The sequence below is a fragment of the Aspergillus alliaceus genome (assembly GCF_009176365.1).
Source record: "Aspergillus alliaceus strain CBS 536.65 unplaced genomic scaffold BDW43scaffold_93, whole genome shotgun sequence".
Lineage (NCBI taxonomy): Eukaryota > Fungi > Ascomycota > Eurotiomycetes > Eurotiales > Aspergillaceae > Aspergillus > Aspergillus alliaceus.
The window spans coordinates 11,339-31,854 of record NW_022474776.1 but is presented as its reverse complement, the minus strand read 5'-3'; the positions used below and the strand labels follow the sequence as shown (position 1 = coordinate 31,854).

Genomic DNA, 20,516 nt, shown 5'->3' with positions numbered 1-20,516 from the left:
TAAGTATAGATCTGCATAATGGATCATAAGGAATCCCAAATTATATGTTATAGATGCCAAACTGCACGGTTCTTGCACTAGCAGTGAAGCATAAACTGGCCTGTTATTTAATTTCCCCGACTTATCCCTGGAGACGAGAGCGCTCGGATATACAACCTCAGTCAGCCACTAGCTAACACTCTCCTTATCAACAAAACCCGATTCCTATTAAGCCCAGACCCGGATCAGAGACCGACGACATCTCAGCGACTCGACATAAACTGGATCGCAATTGTAGGGACCACAGCAACAGCAAAAATGATAGCGCACATAACGCCAGCTGCACCAGCAAATTCCAGGGTATCAAACCTGGCCGGAAAATAGAAGGGACCCACCTGGCACAGACGTCAGTATCAATGCCCCATCCCTGGTAGAACGTAGCACTTACAAATCCATGAAGTTGGCGGTAAACACTCAGACACACGCCAATATCCGTGGCAAGCTCCCTGTGGCTATCGACAGAAAATGTCATTAGGATCGTCGCAATCGTCTGGTTTCCAAAGCTGGCAATAGCAGCGCCAACTAGAGGTGTGACATGCCACGTGGAGGATGCATTGTCAAGTTGAAATCCCCACACCAGCAATCCGCAGATGACGGTACTAAAGCCGATATAAGACAACCAGAGGCGATCTGCCGGACGATGCGAGCCCTTTTTTCTGTCAATAACTCTGAGAAACCAGTCTAATGTGGGTCCAGCCAACTGCTCGCCCATGAGACACCCGATAATGATACCGATAAATTGCAGCCCAACTTGCTGTTCATCCAACTGGAATTTATCCCCAAAGGCGATTGGCATCTCAACGATAAGCGCAATATTCCCATAGCAGAAGACGATTGTTTGAGCAATTATAGGAATTATAACCCGAGGATGTCTCGAGGCAAGCAGGGGTTCAATAAAGTGGTAGGCTGTCAAAGGTCGTGGATCAAGCCGACGAGGAATGAATTTGTTGAAGAAGGAACCCGGCGACCCAGGCCTCGTCTGAGGGACACCTTCCTCAGGATATATCGTTTCGTCGCCGAGCAGCACGTACAGCATGAACTGTACGAAATTTATGATGGCTAGAATCCAAAACACCCAGTGCCAGCCGAGATGTCCACTCACGAATCCCATAATAAGCGGACCAGCCGGAGTGCCTAGTGTGAGCAGTAAAACCCACCAGCCAATTTTCTGCGCACGTTCATGTGGCTCACATAGGTCTGTAATCACACCACTGCCTATACCAAGGGGAGGGCTGACACAGATAGCCGCAATCACTCGGGTGGCCATTTGGGTTCCGTAGGAAGTGCAGAAGGCTCCGCCAATGTTACAGAGCATGCAGCCGAACACAGCGAAAAGGAAGACATGGTAACGGCCATAAATCGCGGTAATGTGTTTCCAGAAGACGGGAGTAATTCCTAGGAGCAGAATTTTAATAGTAATATGTGTGAGCAACCACGCGTTGTACAGAATTAAACCGAGGAATCGAGAAATATACCTGAGTTGCTGTAAGATAGGTGGCCGATTCAACTGGGACTTCATATTCCTCCGACATAACGTCATAGGCAGGTATAATGCCCGCAGTCATAAAGGTGGCTCCCATGCAGTGAAACGCCACCATTAGAATCTGCTCATTCTTTTTCCATGTTGGCCACTTACGAGGATGATTTGGATCCTCCACCCAAGCGTTGACTTGATTTGGCGTCGGTGGGCGCTCATTTTCACCATCGATCGAGCCACTAATCTTTAGATCCCCTGATTCAGAGGTCGATATGGCATTGTCGTATGCCATTGTTGGTCTCTTAACAGTGATAGTTCGTAGTAGAACAAAGAACAGGCAGAGATGTATGGTACAAGATAGGTGAAAGCAAAGAGACCCCGTGCTCAAGCCTTTTCAACGAACAATAATGAATATCTCTCATCTTTATAGGTGTGGGCACGGCCCACAGGTACCCTCCTTATCATCTTGGGCTTGGTTCATACCCCGTGGGGTAGATAGGATGTGGCCCAGAGGCTCGTATCAACGGAGCCCAGGAAGCAACCTTATCTTGGGCCCACAGGCAGGAGAACGGCGCACTGTCCACCTCGAAGTTACTGTGAGGGATACTCCAACTACGAAGATAAGTGCCTAGAGTACCAAGAGAATGCCCCCTGCTTAGTCGTTATCATGCCTACCATGCTTTTGCTGAGACTCCACAGTAGCGTTTGTGGCACTGACTGGATCGCTATAGTCCACCATTTGCTCAGCGGGGAGGAAATATGGATCCCGAGTGGTGGAGTCATGAAGGATCATCGCTTCAGAAATGCCTCGCATTCGGCAAATGTTTTCATTATCTGCTTCCTCTATCTTAGCCGATGAGTCAGCGGCGGCGCTATGTTCTGGCTCAGCCAATTAGACTATCTTAGGTGCGCCAGAAAGTACACTTACGGGAGTACTGCGTAATATCGTGTCGGGATCCTTGCGGTTAAGCATCGGTAATAGAGAGTAGGTCGACGCCGCAATTGCCCCGTACTCCCCGATCAATCAGTAGAAAAATGTAAGCTGAATCATTCGCCGGAATTGGCTCCGCTATTCTCCCCGCAATGCATATATATATTTTATGAGAGCGCATCTTGGCAACTTGGCCCCTGCACTCTCTCTTGCAGTCCCTGCATACCTGGTGCAATGTCCATCACTATGGGTAGCATTGGAAATTGGGAGCAAGTCGTCGCAGAGAAACGGACTCTTCGTGATAAGTCCTTGACACCATATATGGTTTCGAATCTGGACGAACGAGGTCCCCGAGTCGATAACGTCCAGGAGCGCTCCTGTCTGGACGATTCTCTTGCGCAGAATATTACCGACATTGATAGCATCCCTACACTTCTGGAACAATTAAGAGCGGGAAAATACACTGCCGAACAGGCAACCCACGCCTACATTCGAAGGTGCGTACCATATCGCCGTGCCCAGTTTTGATGGGGATGCCTTCTGTAAGGATCTATATCCCTACAACCCTCGCGATACTCTGATATCGCGAGGAATGCCCATACTGGAATCAGTCCCGTCGCGAGGCTTGGGCTAGCGTGGCATATCACATGGTCTATAGACTACCCATGAATAATATATTATTCACGGGTAGAGAATAGAATAGCTAGTGATAATATTTTAATAAAATATAATTCTACATTTAAACCCCGTGATATAAATCTATTCTTTATACTATTTTATTATATTTATTCTTATAATCTTGTCGCTCAAACCCCGCGAGATAATCTGTTAAATTATATTTATATAAAATATCAGAAACTATATCTGGGAGAAATTCCCAGACCCCCTGAATACTTGTAAGATTACTATAAAAAATACTAGGTAAGAGTTGTCGATTGCCCGAGCGCTGCCCTTATCGGCGCTTTCTGCCTGGCGATTCCGCCTTACTAGTAGTTAACTAGCAGGGGTCTGTAACAGTCGGCTATTCTATAAAGCTATAGTTTCCTCATTCTTTGGCTAGGAGTCAAAGTACTAGCATATTCTGGACTAGTGGCTCCGGAATAGAGTATGAAAGGGAGTAGACTATTCCACCGTTTTTGCAACTCAAGTGTCTATAGAATATGGAACCTATTTTTCGTTAACCGTGCAAGGTAATGCGGTAATGACATACTTCCATACTGGTGCTACTGCACCACTCCTGCTACTCCATCGAGACCTTGTTGAGGATATGCTGACTCTATGAATTCTTAGCCACTCTCATACCGATAACTGTACGCAGGAGCTGGCCTGCAAAGACTATGATTTCACCTGTTATGGATGCCTCTAGCTCGAGCGAATCCGCCGACTGCTAACTTTGAGTCTATTGTGCCTGATCAGCTACAACAATATGACTGGATCAGCCAGATCAACAAGGCACTACTGGAAAATGCGAATGCAAGCCAAGCAGCGGCTAGCATGTGCGTTCCAAGACTGGCTGAAGCGCCAAAGCTGCCCAGAACTGTATTGATCCCGGAAGTGTTCAGACGGTATATGACGTTTACGCCGATCGTTGCAGACATGATAAGGGCCAAGGAAAGCTGGAACAGTTAGCAAGTCCTTTCTCGTATTTCCGACCCCAATGATAATAGAAATACCACGCAGAAAGTAAGGAGCAGCTTATTTCCTCCATTAAAAAACGTCTTCCTAATACCCAGAAGTGCTGTAAGGGTCGCTGCGACGAAGCCAGAGATATATAACCAAATAACCGCCCTCGATACGTCGTGATATCCAGTGAGGACTTTATTGTCGATTTTTGAAACCAGTTCATCGATCTCTGTCGAAGCAGAATTCAGAATGCCGGAGATATTGAACGTGAAAGATATGCTTGGCCGGGAACAGGAGACGACTTGAGTATCGTTGCCTTCGCAGTAGCCCCACAAGCCGACGGTGTAATACGCCGGGAGCTCTGACTGGAGTTCTTTTTCTAAGGTCCGAAGCGCATCGCTCGCTTGACTCACAACCGTTCCGGCGGCAGTAGAAGCCTTGGTTGCGATACCCTCAACGGCAGTAGAAGCTTCAGAAGCTGCACTATCCATGCCATCTGCGACACTGCTGGCGACATTTGAAACCCCGTCCGTGATGCTTGAGGAGACTCCGGACAAGTCGACGGAGCGGCGAAGACGGAGGTCGCCGAGGTTTGGAAAATCGCTTAAATTGACCTTTTATGAGCTGTAAACGTGCATCATGAGCGAAAGAAATACATCGGCCCACCTTCATGAAATATAGACCCGGAGGAGAGGATGAAGATGTGCAGCCTACAAACACCACTGCCAAACATACCAATACCGCAATTGAAAGTAACAACGCACTAATGGAGCCCAAGTGACCGAAGTTACTGGCGTACCGAGGCATCTTCTCTGAACAGCTGTAAAATGAAATACTACTAGACTGGTACAAAGCTTGAAGGCCTTCCAGACCTAAAAGACAGGTTGTCCTGGAGTATGTGTCAAGTCCTACTCTGGCTTCAACCAGCGAGTGGCCGTTACAGTAAGGTGAACGATCCTCGGACTGGACGGGTGGACACGTTGGTCTAATATATTTTGCGCTGGAGATTATATATAGTAGATTAAAGCTACGCGCATATCAATCAGCGCCAGGCTCTGTTTTACTGACTCCCGTTTAGCCGTGGGGAAGGCGAGGCAAGAGTGAAGCTGCTTGTACAAGGACGCCGTGGTTTATCAGTGGGTTTGGCTTTTGACGCCTCAGTAGCTGCAGGAGTCTTGATTTGTTTATTCTGGCCTCTTCACAGACCATTATGGAACGACTGAGGATGTCAGTTATACGAAAGTGCCCTGTTGATTGCCAGTCAATTCTGGATTGCTGCAGTTATCTTCTATCTGAGCGAGTTGATATACGGTTATGTGTAGCACTTTGTACCGTAAAATCACTGATTGCACTTGGTATGGCAAGTAGAGTCGATTGGTGAGCTTTTTGTGTAGTTGTTCCTGCAGACACCCAACCCATAGGCCAGACATGACAACTGCGGCCTAGGTCTTGACGATGTTATAGACGATTGTTACCGTATGTCTGTAAAAGATTCCAAGACTGGAGATGATCGGTATGAAGAGCTGGCCTGATACAGTCCTAGATGTTCTATGTAGCTATATGCGTGGTAATGGATATGCACATGAGTGCACCCGGCTTAGGGAGCTCCAAAGGTATTATCTTTACGAGGGCACACGCGATTACAGGAGTATTTTCTCACTCGACGCTTTTCGGAATAATCAGAAAGCTACCTGCTAATTATTCTGAAGAGCGAGGCCGGACGCTGGCTATGGGAAGCATCTTGATTGACTTGGTTCAAGCCATAGACGACCAAGGAGGATTAGTCCTCTGCAGGCAACGCTATTCGAGGCCACATACGGGAGACTGTACGAGATTACCTCCATCAGTGTGAAGAGATTTCAGAATTGAAACACTAGCCGAACGGCGGTTAATGGGAACGAAGTGTGGGCGTTCTGAAGCGTTCTGGAAAATATATTGTGTAGCAGATCACGTTTGGATGGAGTAATGGTGCTCAACAACATCATCAGGACTGGCTATATGTTGGCGGTGATGTTGATAACTTTGGTCGAGGTCCCGCTGAGACACTTTGCCCATTCCTATCTTCCCTGCCCTCTCCCTATCTCTTCTTTGGGTTGACTGTGGGACGCAAGACATGTTCGTGGAGAAGAGAGGGTGGGTCGTAGCTCAGTGGCGGAGACGTTTTTGGCAAATGGCCTCTCCCGACCAGAGACGTACAATGTAAAAGAGACCGTGCTCTGAGGACTACCACGTGGTCTCTTAGGAGCCCAGCAGACGTTCCAAGGAGCATTGTCCGTCATCTTGGAGCAACCGGTTATACGGGAAACGATATTATATCGAGTAATCCAGGAATGTGACCGGGTCATACCATACCGCTAAAAGTCGCTTTCAAGGGATTAAAGAACAGCGTCATCGGGAACAGAATAAGAGCGTCAGTGGATATAAAACATGACAACTCCTGCACTTCATCGGCTTGGCGGCAAGGACCTGGTCAGATACTTCTTTGTTCGTCTGCATCGTTACAGCTACCAGAATGGGCCAAGAGAACTGCGACCATGATTTTATGCAGGATCCTTCTACACCTGATGTATGCTCGCACTTAGCTGCCTGTGAAGACCATCGGGTAGCCGCTACACAGCTCTCTCGAGACAATGATGCCGACATTGATGCCAGACCGGGAAATACTCCTCTTATGTGGGCAGCCTACAAGTGCCCTTGCGTTGCCGTTAGCAAGCTGCTTGCGTCCGGAGCAGATGCTGCATGCCAAGACACCGACAAGTTCCTCGCACTTCACATAGCAGCAGGGAAAGGATATTTGCCAGTTGTGGAGCTGCTCCTGCAACTTCCTGGAATCAATGTAAATGCGCAGGACAAACACGGGTCAACCGCTCTTCATGAAGCAGCATATAATGAACGTTTGCCAATTGTCGAGCTGCTCCTGCAACATCGTGGCACCGATGTCAATAGGAAGGACATTTACGGGTGCACCGCGCTTCATGAAGCGTCAGATGAAGGACGTCTGCGAGTTGTGGAGCTACTCCTGCGACGAGGTAGGGTTGATACCAATGCACAAGACAACAACGGTTGGTCCGCACTTCACATAGCGGCATGCAAAGGACATTTGGCAATGGTCAAGCCGCTCCTGCAACATTGTGGAATAAATGTCAATTTGAAGGATAATCACGGTCGGTCTGCTCTCTGGTTTGCAAAAGAGAAAAGAGACATGCCGATATACTACTCTCTCGCTGGCGACCCCCGGCTGAACGACAACGAAATAATCAACCCGTTTGGCTCCCCACCGCATCAATGTCACACCTGCTCCGAAATGGAAGAGAAAACGACTGTCACAGAGATTCTGGCACTGTTCTTGTTATTTGCCTTATTCATTGCTGCAGTTTTCCGTCCCACATGTGATTGAACCTTTAGTGAATAGCACCTATACTCGCAACGGTCGTGTTGCGGACTCTTACAGCACCTCATAGCAATAACTTCTGGAATTGTCTCTCTTTTCAGCAATCTATCAAGCCCAACGCATACTTACACATTTCTCTTCTTTCAGTCAGTTTATATTTCATTGACGAATACGGAGTATCGTGTCATATTTGCCGGAGCCAGTGGCCAGTTCTGCTGCCCTCGAGAACATTTTGAATTACAAGACCCGTACAAACACGTCGGCAGGAATACAAGAACTTTTTTAAAGTGCTTTTCCTTTTGTAGTTGCTGTTCAAATATGAGACAAAGCTTGGCCGAACACGGCTATATGCATTCGCTCTTTTCGCCTATTCAGTATAGTCATTTAAAATAGATAGTCGCTACCACGCCGGCCAGACTTCACACTGGCATCCGCTCATGCCAAGCCGTCTGCTTTACACAGCCTAGTAAGGCTCTCATATGACGGCTTTATCCATACACTTATAGAGGGCCCGGTTTTAAACCTTCAGAAGACCTTGGGGAAGTCGGTACGGCATCTTTGAAGGCTTTGTAAAAGGCTATCATACCGCGCAACGCACGGAGACTCAGGCGTCATGTAGCAAAAGGCCGTCCATAAGGGGAAAAAAAAAAAAAAAAAAAAAAAAAAAAAAAACTACAAAAAAAAAAAACATATAGTTGTCTTCGTCTTTTTATTTTTTTTTTTAAAAAAAAAAAAAAAAAAAAAAAAAAAAAAAGGGGAAAAAAAAAAAAAAACAAAAAAAACAAAAAAAACCAAAAAAAACCAAAGAGAAACTACTGCCCAGAAACACCTACGGGTGATAACGAATGCCTATAATGCGACTATCACTAATTACAGCTTGACGACCGAAACACACTAAGGAAAAGACAAGGGGGACCGGATATAGCATTCACAGATTATTGACCATGGTTCAATTGGAAGTTACCAAGTACTATAGCCAGGTGACCACTGATACTTACAAACCAGCCACTACTACATAAGGGGCCCCAGTCTATAGACCACTGCTGAACTCGGTCCTGATCCGAGCTTTTGCTCGCCGTGGTCAGCAGTTGGCAGATGGCAGATGGCAGGGCCCATCTACGCATTTTCCCATCAAGAAACTCTCTATGAAAGGAAGTAGAATGGATAACAAGCACATTCCAAAATACACGTTGTCTTTCCGTGCCACTCTCTACGTCACATATATTGTTTAACCGATAAATACACTTTCTCTGCGGGCGGGCCCCACTAGAAAGGCAACGCAGACCCTTTTCATGGCCAGCATCCAGCCATATGCTGGGGGAGTACGACCCAAGTCCTGAGAGTCCGGTGAAATAGTCTATTGACGTACCTACCCGAGAGTGCAGCTTAACGCAGCGGTTATCATTTTTACCTCTCTGGGCAATCCTTTCATCGCGTGTCTGAATCGCCTCCTTCAATTCTATCCCTTGGCCCCGCCTCACGAATAAGAAGTACAATAAACACTAAAGATATGGTACCCTTTTATTCATGACATACAACTCAGCTTGATGGGCTTATGTAGTACTACCAGAGCTTATACGTACAAGTGGGATATCTGATCCTATTTTCCTTTAACCGCTCCATTCCAAGCTCAAACGTGCGAGACCTTCTTGGCGGTATTCGCTTGGAGGTACAGTGCCAGCCCTTCCCGTCATGAAACTTCCAGAAGAGGTGGTGGATCGTATTTCATTCTTCACACCAACCACGTCGAGAAGTGAATTACTGTCTGCTCTTCCCGTCAAGGCATGGAGATTAGATAGACAACAAATCTCGCTCTGGTCTATGACTTTCAGGTACGACCAACGGCTCAGTGAGTCAACAAGGAATCATGCGAGACTGGCCTTGATCGACCGTGAATATGGACGGATCGCATGTTGCAATTAGAATGAGAAATATGGGAGTTAGGCATGATACTTTACCTTATAGGCGTCAGCGGAGATATACCAACCAGGGGGCTTTTCAAGAGCTGCTTGCATTGCCACATCTACAAGCCGCCATCAAGAGAGATACATTTTAATTCTGGAATAACACTGAGCGTCCAGAACACTGTCACCTCCCTATCTTGCCGCTCTTGCAAAAGAGCCGACTCTACGACACATGCTATCACCGACGTCTCCCCCTGAGAGGATGAAAGACGTGGATGCTTAACAGAAAGGAAAGCCGTGCACACAATATACTGTACCATAGGCAATTACAAATTTCATACTTATATAACATGGGTCCTAGTTCTGAATGCGACATGAGCAATCAAGGCAGGCAGCCTCCAGCCGTTCCAGTATCCTTGACGACAGTCGTGACGTGGCATGCTGATTAAAAGGAGCGCTCACCAGATACTCAACTGGGATTCTATGGAACCAGTGCAACAGAACTAGCTTCTTCTCTGTACCAATTAGCCAGGTCCAACATCAAGTCACCGTAATAAACAGGCCACGCTCTCTGTAAGAGAGCTTGGTCTCGGCGAGAACACAAACATGTGATATACATACATACCTTCCGTACTAAGATAAAGCGGTGTTTTGCGCCGGACATTGGGAGGCCAATAGTGGTGGTCCTTTCCGAAATGGGCTTGGAGATACTTAGATACCAGCCTCGTGATCACGAAGCACTCCAGTCTTTCTGCGTGGTCGAGAGCGCTTGCGAACAAGCAGGATGTGCCGGGCGTTCTAACATATATACCGAACGATGGATTACACTCCACATGTTTTGGTGTCCCAGATACTAGCCGTGAAGCCTCGAAATTTGCGGCAGTGTTCGACATATGTCTGACCACATGTCAGCATATTCCTGCGGTCAAATCAGGGAACAGCGTACGAGATAGACTCACTAGGCCTTGGGTTGAGGAAACGGCCGCTGTATGCCTGCCTTGCTATTTTAGGGTCATCCTGTGCGGTGTCCAGGCTGGCTATAAACCGCAAACGGCCACCAGAATCGTGGTTCTGTAGGGTTGATGGTCGATACACTTTTGTATCTCTGGGGATTATGACCGCCTTCATTGCTGAGCTCTTATGTTACGGTTGAATCGGGCGAGCCCAGAGGATGGGAGTATATAGAAGGTGCAAAGTCGAATGGATGAAAATACCGCGGTTGTTCAAGTACTGATGTACTCATGAGCTGGCCCGGTACACGTGTTACCGGCTGGCCCCTTATAAAGAGTAAGTTGTGGATACTGTACTGAACGGACACACGACGCTTAACGTCTATATGTTGGGCTGAATATCATCTCGCATGGATATGAGAGAATGTTTGTAAATCTCCAAAAGCTGAAAGGGATTCTGGGCATGGTGGAGTACTGGACGCATGCTGCAGTAGCAGACTAGGGCATCTGGACAGTGCGCTAAGCTCGATATGTAATAGCGCACGTTGCGTAGTACGCTAACTCCTTCCAGCAAAGAAACCCATCGCTTACCGCCTCCAGCCAATGATGGGGGGAGTCAAGGGAACATTCGCCGTACAACTACTGGGTCATTACGTCAATTCCTTTAGACCGGAGAAGCAGAAAGTGATGCCAGCAACTATCTCTAGTCAATTTTTGAAGGGAATACAGGAGCCTCAGGAATCATACAGCATCTCAAACAGTCACATGACGTCTGCATTAGCGAGTGCAAGCAGCTGTGTTGCGACTAGCACTGAATGTGATAGTTCAGAAAGCACGGAGCGAAGACTTGCTCCTCGTACCGATTCTACCTAGCCACGGTTGCTCAGACATGATGAGTAGCATGAGTGAGCGTCCTACGTGACCGGTCACCTGACGCTCACTTGACGGTTTGTCAATCAACCATTTGCCTCCCCTAGGCTCAGTTGATTGATGTGTAGGATTACTACCAGTACAGCATATATTATGGCTGCGGTCCGTTCTGGGACTATTCACTGAGAGCGGCAAAGCCGTACCTGTACTTCGAGATAGAGTTCTGCACGCTGGCTCTACCTAGTCCAGTAGAGATAAATACTGATACGAAAAAGAAAAAGGTTATATCATAAGGTCTGACTGGATTAGGCGGGGGCTTCTACGAGTAACATACACATGCTCTGAGTATTGCATCCAAGTGATTGTGCTCTGGCTAACATCAGTCATGTAACATAAGTTTCCGAATGATAACATGTAGTACTGTAATCAGGAGTCGCCCGATAGCGATCAGATTACACGCTCACCAGGATGCCGGTACCACCTGTCATCCGTGTCTATATGCTTTAAGAAGATCAGCAATTTCTGCATGTCCCATCTCATGAGCGGCCGCCAGTGCTGGTCGCCGGAAGTAATCCCCTTCAATCACGACTCTTCTGTCCTGAAGCAAACGTCTCACAATGTTGAAATGTCCTGCATACACCGCCCAGCACAGCGGACTGCGTCCAATGAGGTCCGCCCGGTTGACATCCAGCTGAGGATCTTGAAGGAGGAGATCGACCACATCATGATGCCCGGCTGCTGCGGCCCGGCATAGCGGGGTCTCGCCTGTCTGGGTTGGGAGATTAATGTCCAAGCGATCCCGGTGCTCGAGGAATAAGATCACAATCTTGGTGTGGCCTTGTTCCGCTGCCAGGCCCAGTGCCGATGCGTTTCCCGCGAAGATTGGATCCAGCTGCAGATCGTCTCTTGCAAGCAAAAGTCTGACCATGTCAATGTCCACTTGATGCACGGCCCACACAAGTGGAGTCCAACCGGTCATGTCCGGTACATTGATATCCAGTCTCTCCTCGCAGAGAAGTAGCCGTGCTATGGTTCGGTTCCGGTACTGGACCGCATGATGGAGGGATGTTGATCCATCCCGGCCTACAACATTAAGATCGAGGTCGTCTTCGCATAGCAGTCGCTTTGTCAGAATCTCGTCAGAGCGCTTCGTCGCCCACCAGAGTGCGGTCTGCCCGCATGTATCTCCCACATTCGCATCCACCCCTGGCGCAGCGAGGAGCAGCTTGGCAACGGACAGGTACCCGCGAGTTGTGGCTTCATGCAGAGCTGTGAACCCGTCGTCGTTCCGGCTGTTTAGCTTGATGTCCGGTTGGTTGAGCAATAGCGTGAGCAAATCAAGATCCGCCATGCCTGCGGCGAGATGTAAGGGGGAATTCCCGCTGGCCGTGCGCACATCGGCATCCGTAGGGGCTTCCAGCAGAAGCCTGCAGATGTGGTACCTGCGGAGGGCAACAGCCACAGATAATGGTGGCGATTCTTTGTATATCTTCCAGTGCCCATCGTAGCCGGCAATCGAGACGTCAAGGTCACTGCGTGTCAAGAGCAGGGCGACGATTCGTCTATTGGCTTTGATGATGGCACGGTGCAGGGCGGTCATACCATGCCAATCCTGCGTGTTCACATCAAGGTCCTGCTTCTGAAGCAAGAGCTGCACAAGTCCGTCGTCGTTGTGCAGAACAGCATAGTGCAGAACCGTCCGGTCCTTCCAGTCTCGTGCTGAGATGTCAATGTCGCCATGCGCTAGGAGCGCGCGACCGCCGCTGCCGAAGTCTTTGCGCATGGCGTACAGCAATGGCGAGGCTGACTAGCCCTGTGGATGCATCTCAATTCTCGCATCGGCCAGAAGCAATCGCAGAATGACGAGGTGCCGATGCTTGATAGCGTCCAGCAGCGGTGTCTTGTTGTCCCTGCTTCCCGCGTTGATATCCGTACGGGCGTCTGAAAGCAACACCTGAACAACCTCTACATCCTTCTTCCGCACCGCCACACCAAGCGGGGTCAAGCCCAAACCCTCGCCGCGGCAGTTGACATCGATGCCGTCGTACGAGAGCAGCCATCTCACAACGGGTGCCTGTCCGAACATTGCAGCAAAATGAAGAGGTGTGTAGCCATGGAGATACACATTGACGCGGGCCCGGTAAACACACATCGTCTGGATAAGTTCCAGCTTACCATAACGCGCTGCCCAGGGCAGCGCCGAGCGGTTTTGGAATCATATGTTGAAGCGATAGAGCGCCGGTAACAGCTGTCGATATACATGTGAATTGGTGAGACACAGAGAATGGATGTCCTTGGCCCGCTCCAGATGGTCCATGACACAAAGTAAGAGCTCACCCGGTAGGTCCAGCAGCAGCACGCTGGTCTGAGGAGGGGGTAGGTGTTCTTGGGATCGTGCAAAAGGGAGCTTGGCTGAGATGTGGGCACACCAGGAGGTACAAGCGAGGCTCTAGGAAGATACACACGCCGAGATGGGCCTGTTGACTCCTCGAAGCAGCTGGGTTACGATATCTTTATACCGTGGCGTCCGCGTACCTAGCTTGTGGGCATCGGCAAGAACAAATATACCCCGAAGGATCTCTTGAGAGGCGTTGTCTCTAATGGAGCCAGGCTGCGCTTTTCTTGTAGATCAGTCCCACAACTAACGTCTCGAGAACCGTAAATCCATATGATGGTATGCAGCGGCAACGCCCCATATGAGGGCACGCACTCTCTCTGGATGCCAAGGCCATTCCCACACACATGGCTGATAGCAAGCAACCTTGCAATCCCCTGCCATGCTATCTCACACTACCACTACATCTAGAATGCATGGGAGTGCCGCTCAGATTTCTACTACCGCGTGCTAGTATAGATTGATCCAGATGCCGGATGCCGCATTCTGGTATGAACAGTCTAGAATTCAGGAAACTCATAGTGGAAGAATTCAAATTCAGGCATGGCTTATAAGGCGCTGCACAGTACGATATTGTAATTAATGCTGCAACATTCCAAAGTATTGGCTGTATCTCACAGATCAATAAGCATATCAACGCACAGAGTCGCGCGGGATGTTCCACGCTCCTCTACAGGACACTCATTCTAACACTGACCGAGTATCTGAAGCTAGAGCTACAAAGGGCAGGTCAACTTGGCTGCGGGTCAAAAGCGTGGTCGAATTTGCTGGAATCAAGAGGCTCATGCAGCATCTCCTCGTCCATCCATTGTTCGAACGCAAACCGGGCTGCTGGCAGGCGGTTGTACAGGAAGATCTCGAAGAAATCCGGGGGAATATTCTGCAGCAACCGGGGCCGGAACTGCTGCAGGACTGCCTCCATGGCTTCAAACTGGGTCTTTTTCAGCATGCGGTAGTCCGTCATGGACGATCCCTCCTCGCCGGAGAAGTAGCCCACGCCTTGGGAAAGGAAGCAGAGAATGTTAGGAGACCCAGCGATACGCGCGAGCTGTTTCCACGGCTATGCCCGCTTGCTCCACTCCTTGACCTTCTCCTCTACCTGACGATAATCCCGAGCGTCCGCTGGGAGGCCCTGGATGATGTCCCTGACAGTCTGGCCTAACAGGTCTGGGCAGCCCCTCTGGCTATGCTGCTGGCGCAGATCGTGGACATACCAGCAGGTCAACGCAAGCCCAATCCGAGACGATTGCTCATTGCTTTTGTGCCACAGGCCCGCCTCAAACACGCCCGCCGCGCTGCGACCAAAGGGACGCGTCGTATCGTGCTCTCGGGCCCGCAAATGTGACAGCTGGCGCTTGATCCCCACTAAGACCGCAGGTGATGCGATGTTGAATGTCAGCTGAAGCAATCGATCCGCTTGTTCCCATCCCATGGGTACCCCGCCCAGCGGCATCTGTGCCACTCGCTGCCACGTGCTGGTCAGATCCAGAGCACCACTGCGTCCTGTCACGGCAGACCACCGCCGTTCCGCCTTCTCGTGACGTGACAGGCCGGTCAACCCACCAACCAGTGACGGTGGCTAACTGGTACGAGACTGGAGCACTTCCGCGACAATTGTCTGGGCCAGGCTGGACCGGAAGGTGCCCGGGGGATCCCCCTGCACGGGAAGCCCTCCTGCCCGCTGCGCCATGGTCCAGAGGAAGCGGGTGTCACTGCGATCCACCTCCCCATCGGACCCGAAGCGCTGATGGTTCACCTGCCACTCGGGACAGGGCTGCTGGCACTCACGCAAATGCTGGGACAAGGCAGTTATGGCGGCCTGGCAGGTGGAACAGGTCTGTGGGCGCGAAACGTCGTGCCCAGCCGGCCCGTTGGAGGCGAAGGAGTAGTGTACGACGGACCCGGTGCTGGTCTGGATTTCTATCAATCTTCTCGAAGTACTAATAAATAGATTAAGAGAAAAGCAGCTCTGGTTTAGTTATAAAGAAGGATGTCTCAAACTTGGGTATCGACAAGGGGTTGAACGAAGAATTAATTTAGTTTCTCACTTATAGAAATAGGCAATACAGTACAGAAGGGCTAACACTATTGCGCTCAGAAACCAGCCTAGAAAATTGCAATGTAAAAGGTAAATGAACTTTCTATTTAGATCTAGAAATATCGCAGCCAATCAACAATATACTGTATATAGCCGGTGGAGACTACGAAAGCCACCAATGAATGAAAGGAATGTAAGCCTCATGCGGGGTTCGCATGAACACACTAACAGATATCTGCTTACCTTGATTGTAAGACTCACAGCTGAAGTATCGATCAATCGATCTTAAACATGGCAGCTTTATCTATGGAAAATTGCAAGGTTACGAATTCGGTGCTCTTGAGGGTGCTCGGGGGAGTTGCAGCGGCCACATTATTAGACGAGAGCAGCTATGAGCCACTCACTCGGTGTTTTGCCTGCGGTGTCCCAATGGAAAGTGTGAACAGATGCACCGATGTTGATGTTGCCCAGGCTCTTCCTCTCAGTAATTGGCTTGCTATAGTTTCGGATTTTTCTTGTGGCAATGAGAAGAACCAGCTCCTAATAAGACACGTAGCAGACCTTGTCCTCGCAATTGCTCTTCTTCGCGAAAGCGGTCGAAGGATAGAGAATTCTAGCCATGCGGTCGTCTCAGACGCAGATTTAACCATAGTATGGAACATGATACGAGGTGCACTTCTCAGTGACCTGTTTCGAGATTCTAATGTCCGGGCATCCCGCAGCGCACAAGGGTTCCTATCTGTTCCACTCTGCAGCATAGTGGATAACGGCAATATTGAGGAGCTTTTTCGGCTTCATGTGTGGCTACCCGATAGCCAGCGAGGGTCTTCTGTGTTTGCGGTTCATTCTCATCAGCCATTTGGACAGAGTTGGATCCTCGCTGGTGCCGGGGTGGACCATACATTCGATGTTCACCCGACGACAGATTATGCAGCAGCCACCCATGCGGAATATAGGCTAGTCTGGCAAGATGGAACAAGTCCCAGTGAGTCATATAAAATCCATCAGATATCATCTACCGTCGAGAATACTGGAAATTTGGTGCGAGTGACGGCTATGGGCTCAAAGCTTCACACGCGCAACATGAGCTACTCGATTCCGGCCGCTGCATTCCATCGCACAGAAGTTTTACCTGATACCCTGCACGCCACGCTCTTCTACTTTGACGCATCTCGTGGGTTTGTGAAAGACGCACCAGTGTTGGGTCCTAAGGATCTTGGCTCCTCCACTCAACTGCGCGATCCTGGTGGCATCATACCAGCAGCGCTAGCGACCATGGTAGACGCGGTTCGATTGTGGGAAATACTGATGGAGCAGGGAGGAAAACATGCCCAGCGTGCTGAGTGGGAACATGCATTGCGGTCATTCAGCCACGCTCTCAGTCTTTGTGGGCAGGCAGAGCGCTTGCCAGAGTCAGCAAACTACAAGCATATCGTGCTAGGGAAGCTAGGATATACATTTAGACAGTTTGGAAGATATGACAAGGCAGAGGAGTATCTGAAAAACGCGCTGAATATGCTTGGCTCAACACCTTTGCATGTCGATCTTCATGGAGAGATGGGGGTAGTTTATCGCCATATGAATCGACTTGAAGATGCGAAGCGAGAGTTTGAGATTCAGTATAAGCTGGCAAGGGAGCTAAAGCTAGAACATGCCATGTGCCGTTCTATCGGGAACTTGGGCATGGTAAACTACCAGCTTTCGAGAGATTTACTGCCTCTAGCCATTGACCAGCTGAAGGAGCGTATCCAGCTAGCTCGATCCATTAAGGCTTTTGTGGGATCGGGTAAGAAATACCAAGCCATCATCTGGGAGACGGTTGGACTGTCTCGACTGTCACTCTGCTACACTGCCTGTGGTCTCACAAAAGACGCGATTGCCACGGCTTCAGAATCCGTGAAAGCCGCCCTCAGTATAAAAGACCCTACAGTAGTTGCAATGTCCCGATTTTTCTATGGGCGCGCTTTGCATCTGAATGGGCAGTTTGAGGAAGCGTTACGGCAGTTCAATCCGATTGGGACGTGTACTCCCGCTATGGCACTGTGCAAAGAGCCTTCGAATGAGAATTTGGGATATTTACAAGAACTGGTGGAGGTTGGAGTCGACATGGACCTTATCGACGAGCAGGGCTATAGTGCATTGGATTACGCTGTATTCTGCGGCGACAAGCAGACTGAAGAGGTTGTTCTTGATGGGCTTCGCCAACAGCTTGGAGAGCAAGCAGACGACAAGCTCTTACAGCAGCAAAGAGAGGCTCGAGTTCGAAAGTGCTATCGGGAGGTGTTCCAGGAAAGTCTGCGGCCTGTCCTTCTAGAAAACAGCAATGATGCAAATCAACTGCAGCATCTACGACGCGTGTATACCACGTCACTTACAGCAAACGAAGAGAGAATCAATATATTTGACGGGCTCAAGTTTGTGTGGTACCTGGACTTCGTGCACAATGGTAGACTTCCACGATCGAACCACGGCCTGACACAGAACTATCACGATATAAAACCCAACCTTGCTCCAGATTATATCATCTTTATATCATATCGCTGGATCAATGGTGATCCAGCGTGTGTAACGTCACCAGATGACACCAGTAATACCCAATATTGCCGGATGATCAAAGCAATAGAGGCATTCTTAGATACTCACCCTTCCATAAACCCACAGAAGCTAGGAATTTGGCTGGTAAGTTCTGAATTCCATCCTCTCGAAGAGACGATAGGTACTTATGTTTATCCAGGATTGGGCGTGCATCGACCAGGACGACCCTTTGTCTGGAATTGCCGCCCTCCCTCTCAACCTTGCACAGTGTGATGCAGTAATTAGCCTAGTCGATACTAGTTACCACGATCGTGCATGGTGTTCTATCGAAGTCATGATTATACAGATACTCCGAAGGTCATATAATCTGCATTCATGGTATGAGCATACTAAAATCGAGAACACAGAGCATTGGGCAATAAATGAGGGCCCTTTGGAATTTGAGCCATCCGTTGCAGGAAAACTATTGGGCTCTGAACAGGACCGGCCCAGGATCCTATTCCTAGAGAGACAGACGAGATTGCTCGGTCGGGACTAAGCAAAACATGTTGGGTACTGCCGCTTTGCGCTATACTTACTTGGTCACTATGAGCTCTGTGCATTCTCGATTGCATACACGCAAGGAATCTCGCCTTGGCATCGGCTTTACTTCGGTTTTTCGAATTTTCTTCCTGCCATTGATTACCAACCCGCCAATCAAGCAAGCTATGTATATGCATACGTCCCTGCATGCCTTTCGTATTCTAAGCCTTCTCATAATTCTGAAATCAATGTTCTAGACTATGAAGGAAAGCTACTAATTGTCAGGGCCTTAGGTTAAACTCTGCCTGAGGCACCAAATGCTTTATTCACTGTTGATCAGTTCCCACAACATTGATATCCCACAGTTCCTGTATGATAGAATTTTGTTTCTTTCTCTACATTTGATGTTTCGTTAGATCGCCACGTTAGATATGAATAATACATCTTTCCAGTGTGTATAGGATCATCACAGATAGCCTCAAAACGAGCCACATTATATCCATTCTAACCATGTAAATCTGCGGCATATCCATTTCAATCCGTATAATATCTATTTTAATCCGCATAATATACATTTCAATCCGCAAGATATCCTTTTAATTCAACAAAAATCGTGGGTTTTATCAAGTTCCCATTTTCAAAATGAGTTTCTCTGTTTTCCAGTAACTACATATAGGTGTTGTGATCTCAGGGGAAAGATGGGCAGGATGAAGCTGTATCAGCTACACGTACGTAGCCTACTGAGGACCGGATGCCATTCGGATAGGTGCTCTATTCTATGGACGACTATATCAACTATCTTGACTGCTTCTTCTCTCCTCTATCTCCTACTAATGGGTAAAGCCTTCAGGGGCTGAAGAGTTGGTGATCCGGCCAAGCCACTAGAGCGATCACGTGTCTCGTATAGATTCATATCAATATACCAACCCAGCTACCACTGAGCCCCAGGGATGGATATATAAGGACACTCATTCATGTACTTAGTTTAGTTCTTCGTGATCAATTACAATTGTTACTTAGGATACACCTTAGGTATCAAGTTAGTATTCGACTTGTTCACACTTCCTTAACTACTGAGTATACGTACTTAGTAGGCCTGGCCTTTTGGACTTGAGCTATCCACGGAACAGTATCGCGTCTCAACGGACCTTGGATTAGGTCATCTTGTCGGATCCTGGATAGGATCGTATTCGGAACCAACGCCGTTCACCATCACGGAATCATATCGGATTCTTCATTGTTCAGGGTTAGTCTCCACGCTACGCAAGGCAGCTAACACTCATAGAGCTCTTGTCCGAATACCCGGGCGTAACAAACATGTCATACAAAATATTTGTGTGGTAGCCGTCTCTTAGGTCAGCAGCCCCACCCGCCCTTCGGCGTGTAGGTCTCCGTTGGAGATGATGGCGCGGGCCATGCCATCTTTGAGTGGGACCATGTTCAGATCATCTCTTGATATGCCTCCTCGCGACTTCCAATACTCGACCCCTCGGTGGATGTCCTGGAAGAGACCGAGGAATGCTGCCTGGCACTGACTCTGGCTTAGGCCTAGGTTCTGGTCGTCTCGTCCGTACTGGAAACCCCAAGTTGCAGGGTGCTCTGGTTCCGATGGTGATGGCGAGGCGAGACAGGTGAGGCAGTCGGCGCATTGAAACGAAGTGGACGATTGGCAGGTGCAGTGGCCTGCTGGGATGAGTTGTGTGAGGAGCGGGGGCACATTATCACGGTCTGAGTTCATTCCAAACCATATCAAATACCGTGGTTGATCACCTGATGCACGGCCCCACCTGATGCACGAATTTCAACATAACGTCAACAACAAAACCGAAGCTTTTCAACCA

General features: G+C 48.9%; 8 protein-coding genes across 8 annotated transcripts; 2 read left to right on the top strand and 6 right to left on the bottom strand.

Annotated features, from left to right (window-relative positions):
• Positions 1–4: 4 nt before the first annotated feature.
• Positions 5–1,808, bottom strand: BDW43DRAFT_255748 (major facilitator superfamily domain-containing protein). The gene is made up of 3 exons (XM_032039869.1): positions 1,515–1,808; positions 428–1,434; positions 5–374 (listed from the first exon to the last, which is right to left on the bottom strand). The coding sequence occupies exons 2-3, from the start codon at positions 1,352–1,354 to the stop codon at positions 243–245; spliced, it is 1,059 nt and encodes a 352-aa protein (XP_031894086.1). The 5' UTR covers positions 1,355–1,434; positions 1,515–1,808; the 3' UTR covers positions 5–242.
• Positions 1,809–2,526: 718 nt separating this feature from the next.
• Positions 2,527–3,077, top strand: BDW43DRAFT_294581 (uncharacterized protein). Its single transcript, XM_032043960.1, has one exon. The coding sequence runs from the start codon at positions 2,682–2,684 to the stop codon at positions 2,973–2,975; it is 294 nt and encodes a 97-aa protein (XP_031894085.1). The 5' UTR covers positions 2,527–2,681; the 3' UTR covers positions 2,976–3,077.
• Positions 3,078–3,859: 782 nt separating this feature from the next.
• BDW43DRAFT_324088 (SUR7/PalI family protein) lies at positions 3,860–4,877 on the bottom strand (the record flags this gene model as incomplete). Its single annotated transcript, XM_032049882.1, has 3 exons — positions 3,860–4,063; positions 4,121–4,684; positions 4,737–4,877. 3 exons carry the CDS (start codon positions 4,875–4,877, stop codon positions 3,860–3,862), a joined length of 909 nt encoding a protein of 302 aa, XP_031894084.1.
• A 4,845-nt stretch (positions 4,878–9,722) lies between these two features.
• BDW43DRAFT_316991 (uncharacterized protein) lies at positions 9,723–10,493 on the bottom strand (the record flags this gene model as incomplete). Its single annotated transcript, XM_032048432.1, has 3 exons — positions 9,723–9,880; positions 9,991–10,262; positions 10,312–10,493. The coding sequence occupies 3 exons, from the start codon at positions 10,491–10,493 to the stop codon at positions 9,723–9,725; spliced, it is 612 nt and encodes a 203-aa protein (XP_031894083.1).
• A 1,176-nt stretch (positions 10,494–11,669) lies between these two features.
• Positions 11,670–13,929, bottom strand: BDW43DRAFT_324087 (ankyrin repeat domain-containing protein; the record flags this gene model as incomplete). Its single annotated transcript, XM_032049881.1, has 5 exons — positions 11,670–12,948; positions 12,994–13,355; positions 13,446–13,545; positions 13,721–13,724; positions 13,896–13,929. 5 exons carry the CDS (start codon positions 13,927–13,929, stop codon positions 11,670–11,672), a joined length of 1,779 nt encoding a protein of 592 aa, XP_031894082.1.
• A 381-nt stretch (positions 13,930–14,310) lies between these two features.
• BDW43DRAFT_316988 (uncharacterized protein) lies at positions 14,311–15,270 on the bottom strand (the record flags this gene model as incomplete). The annotated part of the gene is made up of 3 exons (XM_032048431.1): positions 14,311–14,628; positions 14,680–15,083; positions 15,165–15,270. 3 exons carry the CDS (start codon positions 15,268–15,270, stop codon positions 14,311–14,313), a joined length of 828 nt encoding a protein of 275 aa, XP_031894081.1.
• A 632-nt stretch (positions 15,271–15,902) lies between these two features.
• Positions 15,903–19,070, top strand: BDW43DRAFT_294578 (tetratricopeptide repeat protein). The gene is made up of 2 exons (XM_032043959.1): positions 15,903–18,297; positions 18,353–19,070. The coding sequence occupies exons 1-2, from the start codon at positions 15,910–15,912 to the stop codon at positions 18,689–18,691; spliced, it is 2,727 nt and encodes a 908-aa protein (XP_031894080.1). The 5' UTR covers positions 15,903–15,909; the 3' UTR covers positions 18,692–19,070.
• A 643-nt stretch (positions 19,071–19,713) lies between these two features.
• BDW43DRAFT_255708 (uncharacterized protein) lies at positions 19,714–20,516 on the bottom strand. The gene is made up of 2 exons (XM_032039868.1): positions 20,002–20,516; positions 19,714–19,907 (listed from the first exon to the last, which is right to left on the bottom strand). The coding sequence occupies exon 1, from the start codon at positions 20,411–20,413 to the stop codon at positions 20,027–20,029; it is 387 nt and encodes a 128-aa protein (XP_031894079.1). The 5' UTR covers positions 20,414–20,516; the 3' UTR covers positions 19,714–19,907; positions 20,002–20,026.

What these genes read in the sequence shown, in the direction of transcription:
- BDW43DRAFT_255748 (XM_032039869.1), bottom strand. Translation starts at nt 1,354, where the DNA reads ATGCTCTGTAACATTGGCGGAGCCTTCTGCACTTCCTACGGAACCCAA. An exon ending in ACCGCCAACTTCATGGATTT is followed by an intron (nt 375 to 427) that starts GTAAGTGCTACG and finishes CGTCTGTGCCAG; the next exon opens with GTGGGTCCCTTCTATTTTCC.
- BDW43DRAFT_294581 (XM_032043960.1), top strand. Translation starts at nt 2,682, where the DNA reads ATGTCCATCACTATGGGTAGCATTGGAAATTGGGAGCAAGTCGTCGCA.
- BDW43DRAFT_294578 (XM_032043959.1), top strand. Translation starts at nt 15,910, where the DNA reads ATGGCAGCTTTATCTATGGAAAATTGCAAGGTTACGAATTCGGTGCTC. An exon ending in AGAAGCTAGGAATTTGGCTG is followed by an intron (nt 18,298 to 18,352) that starts GTAAGTTCTGAA and finishes ATGTTTATCCAG; the next exon opens with GATTGGGCGTGCATCGACCA.
- BDW43DRAFT_255708 (XM_032039868.1), bottom strand. Translation starts at nt 20,413, where the DNA reads ATGAACTCAGACCGTGATAATGTGCCCCCGCTCCTCACACAACTCATC.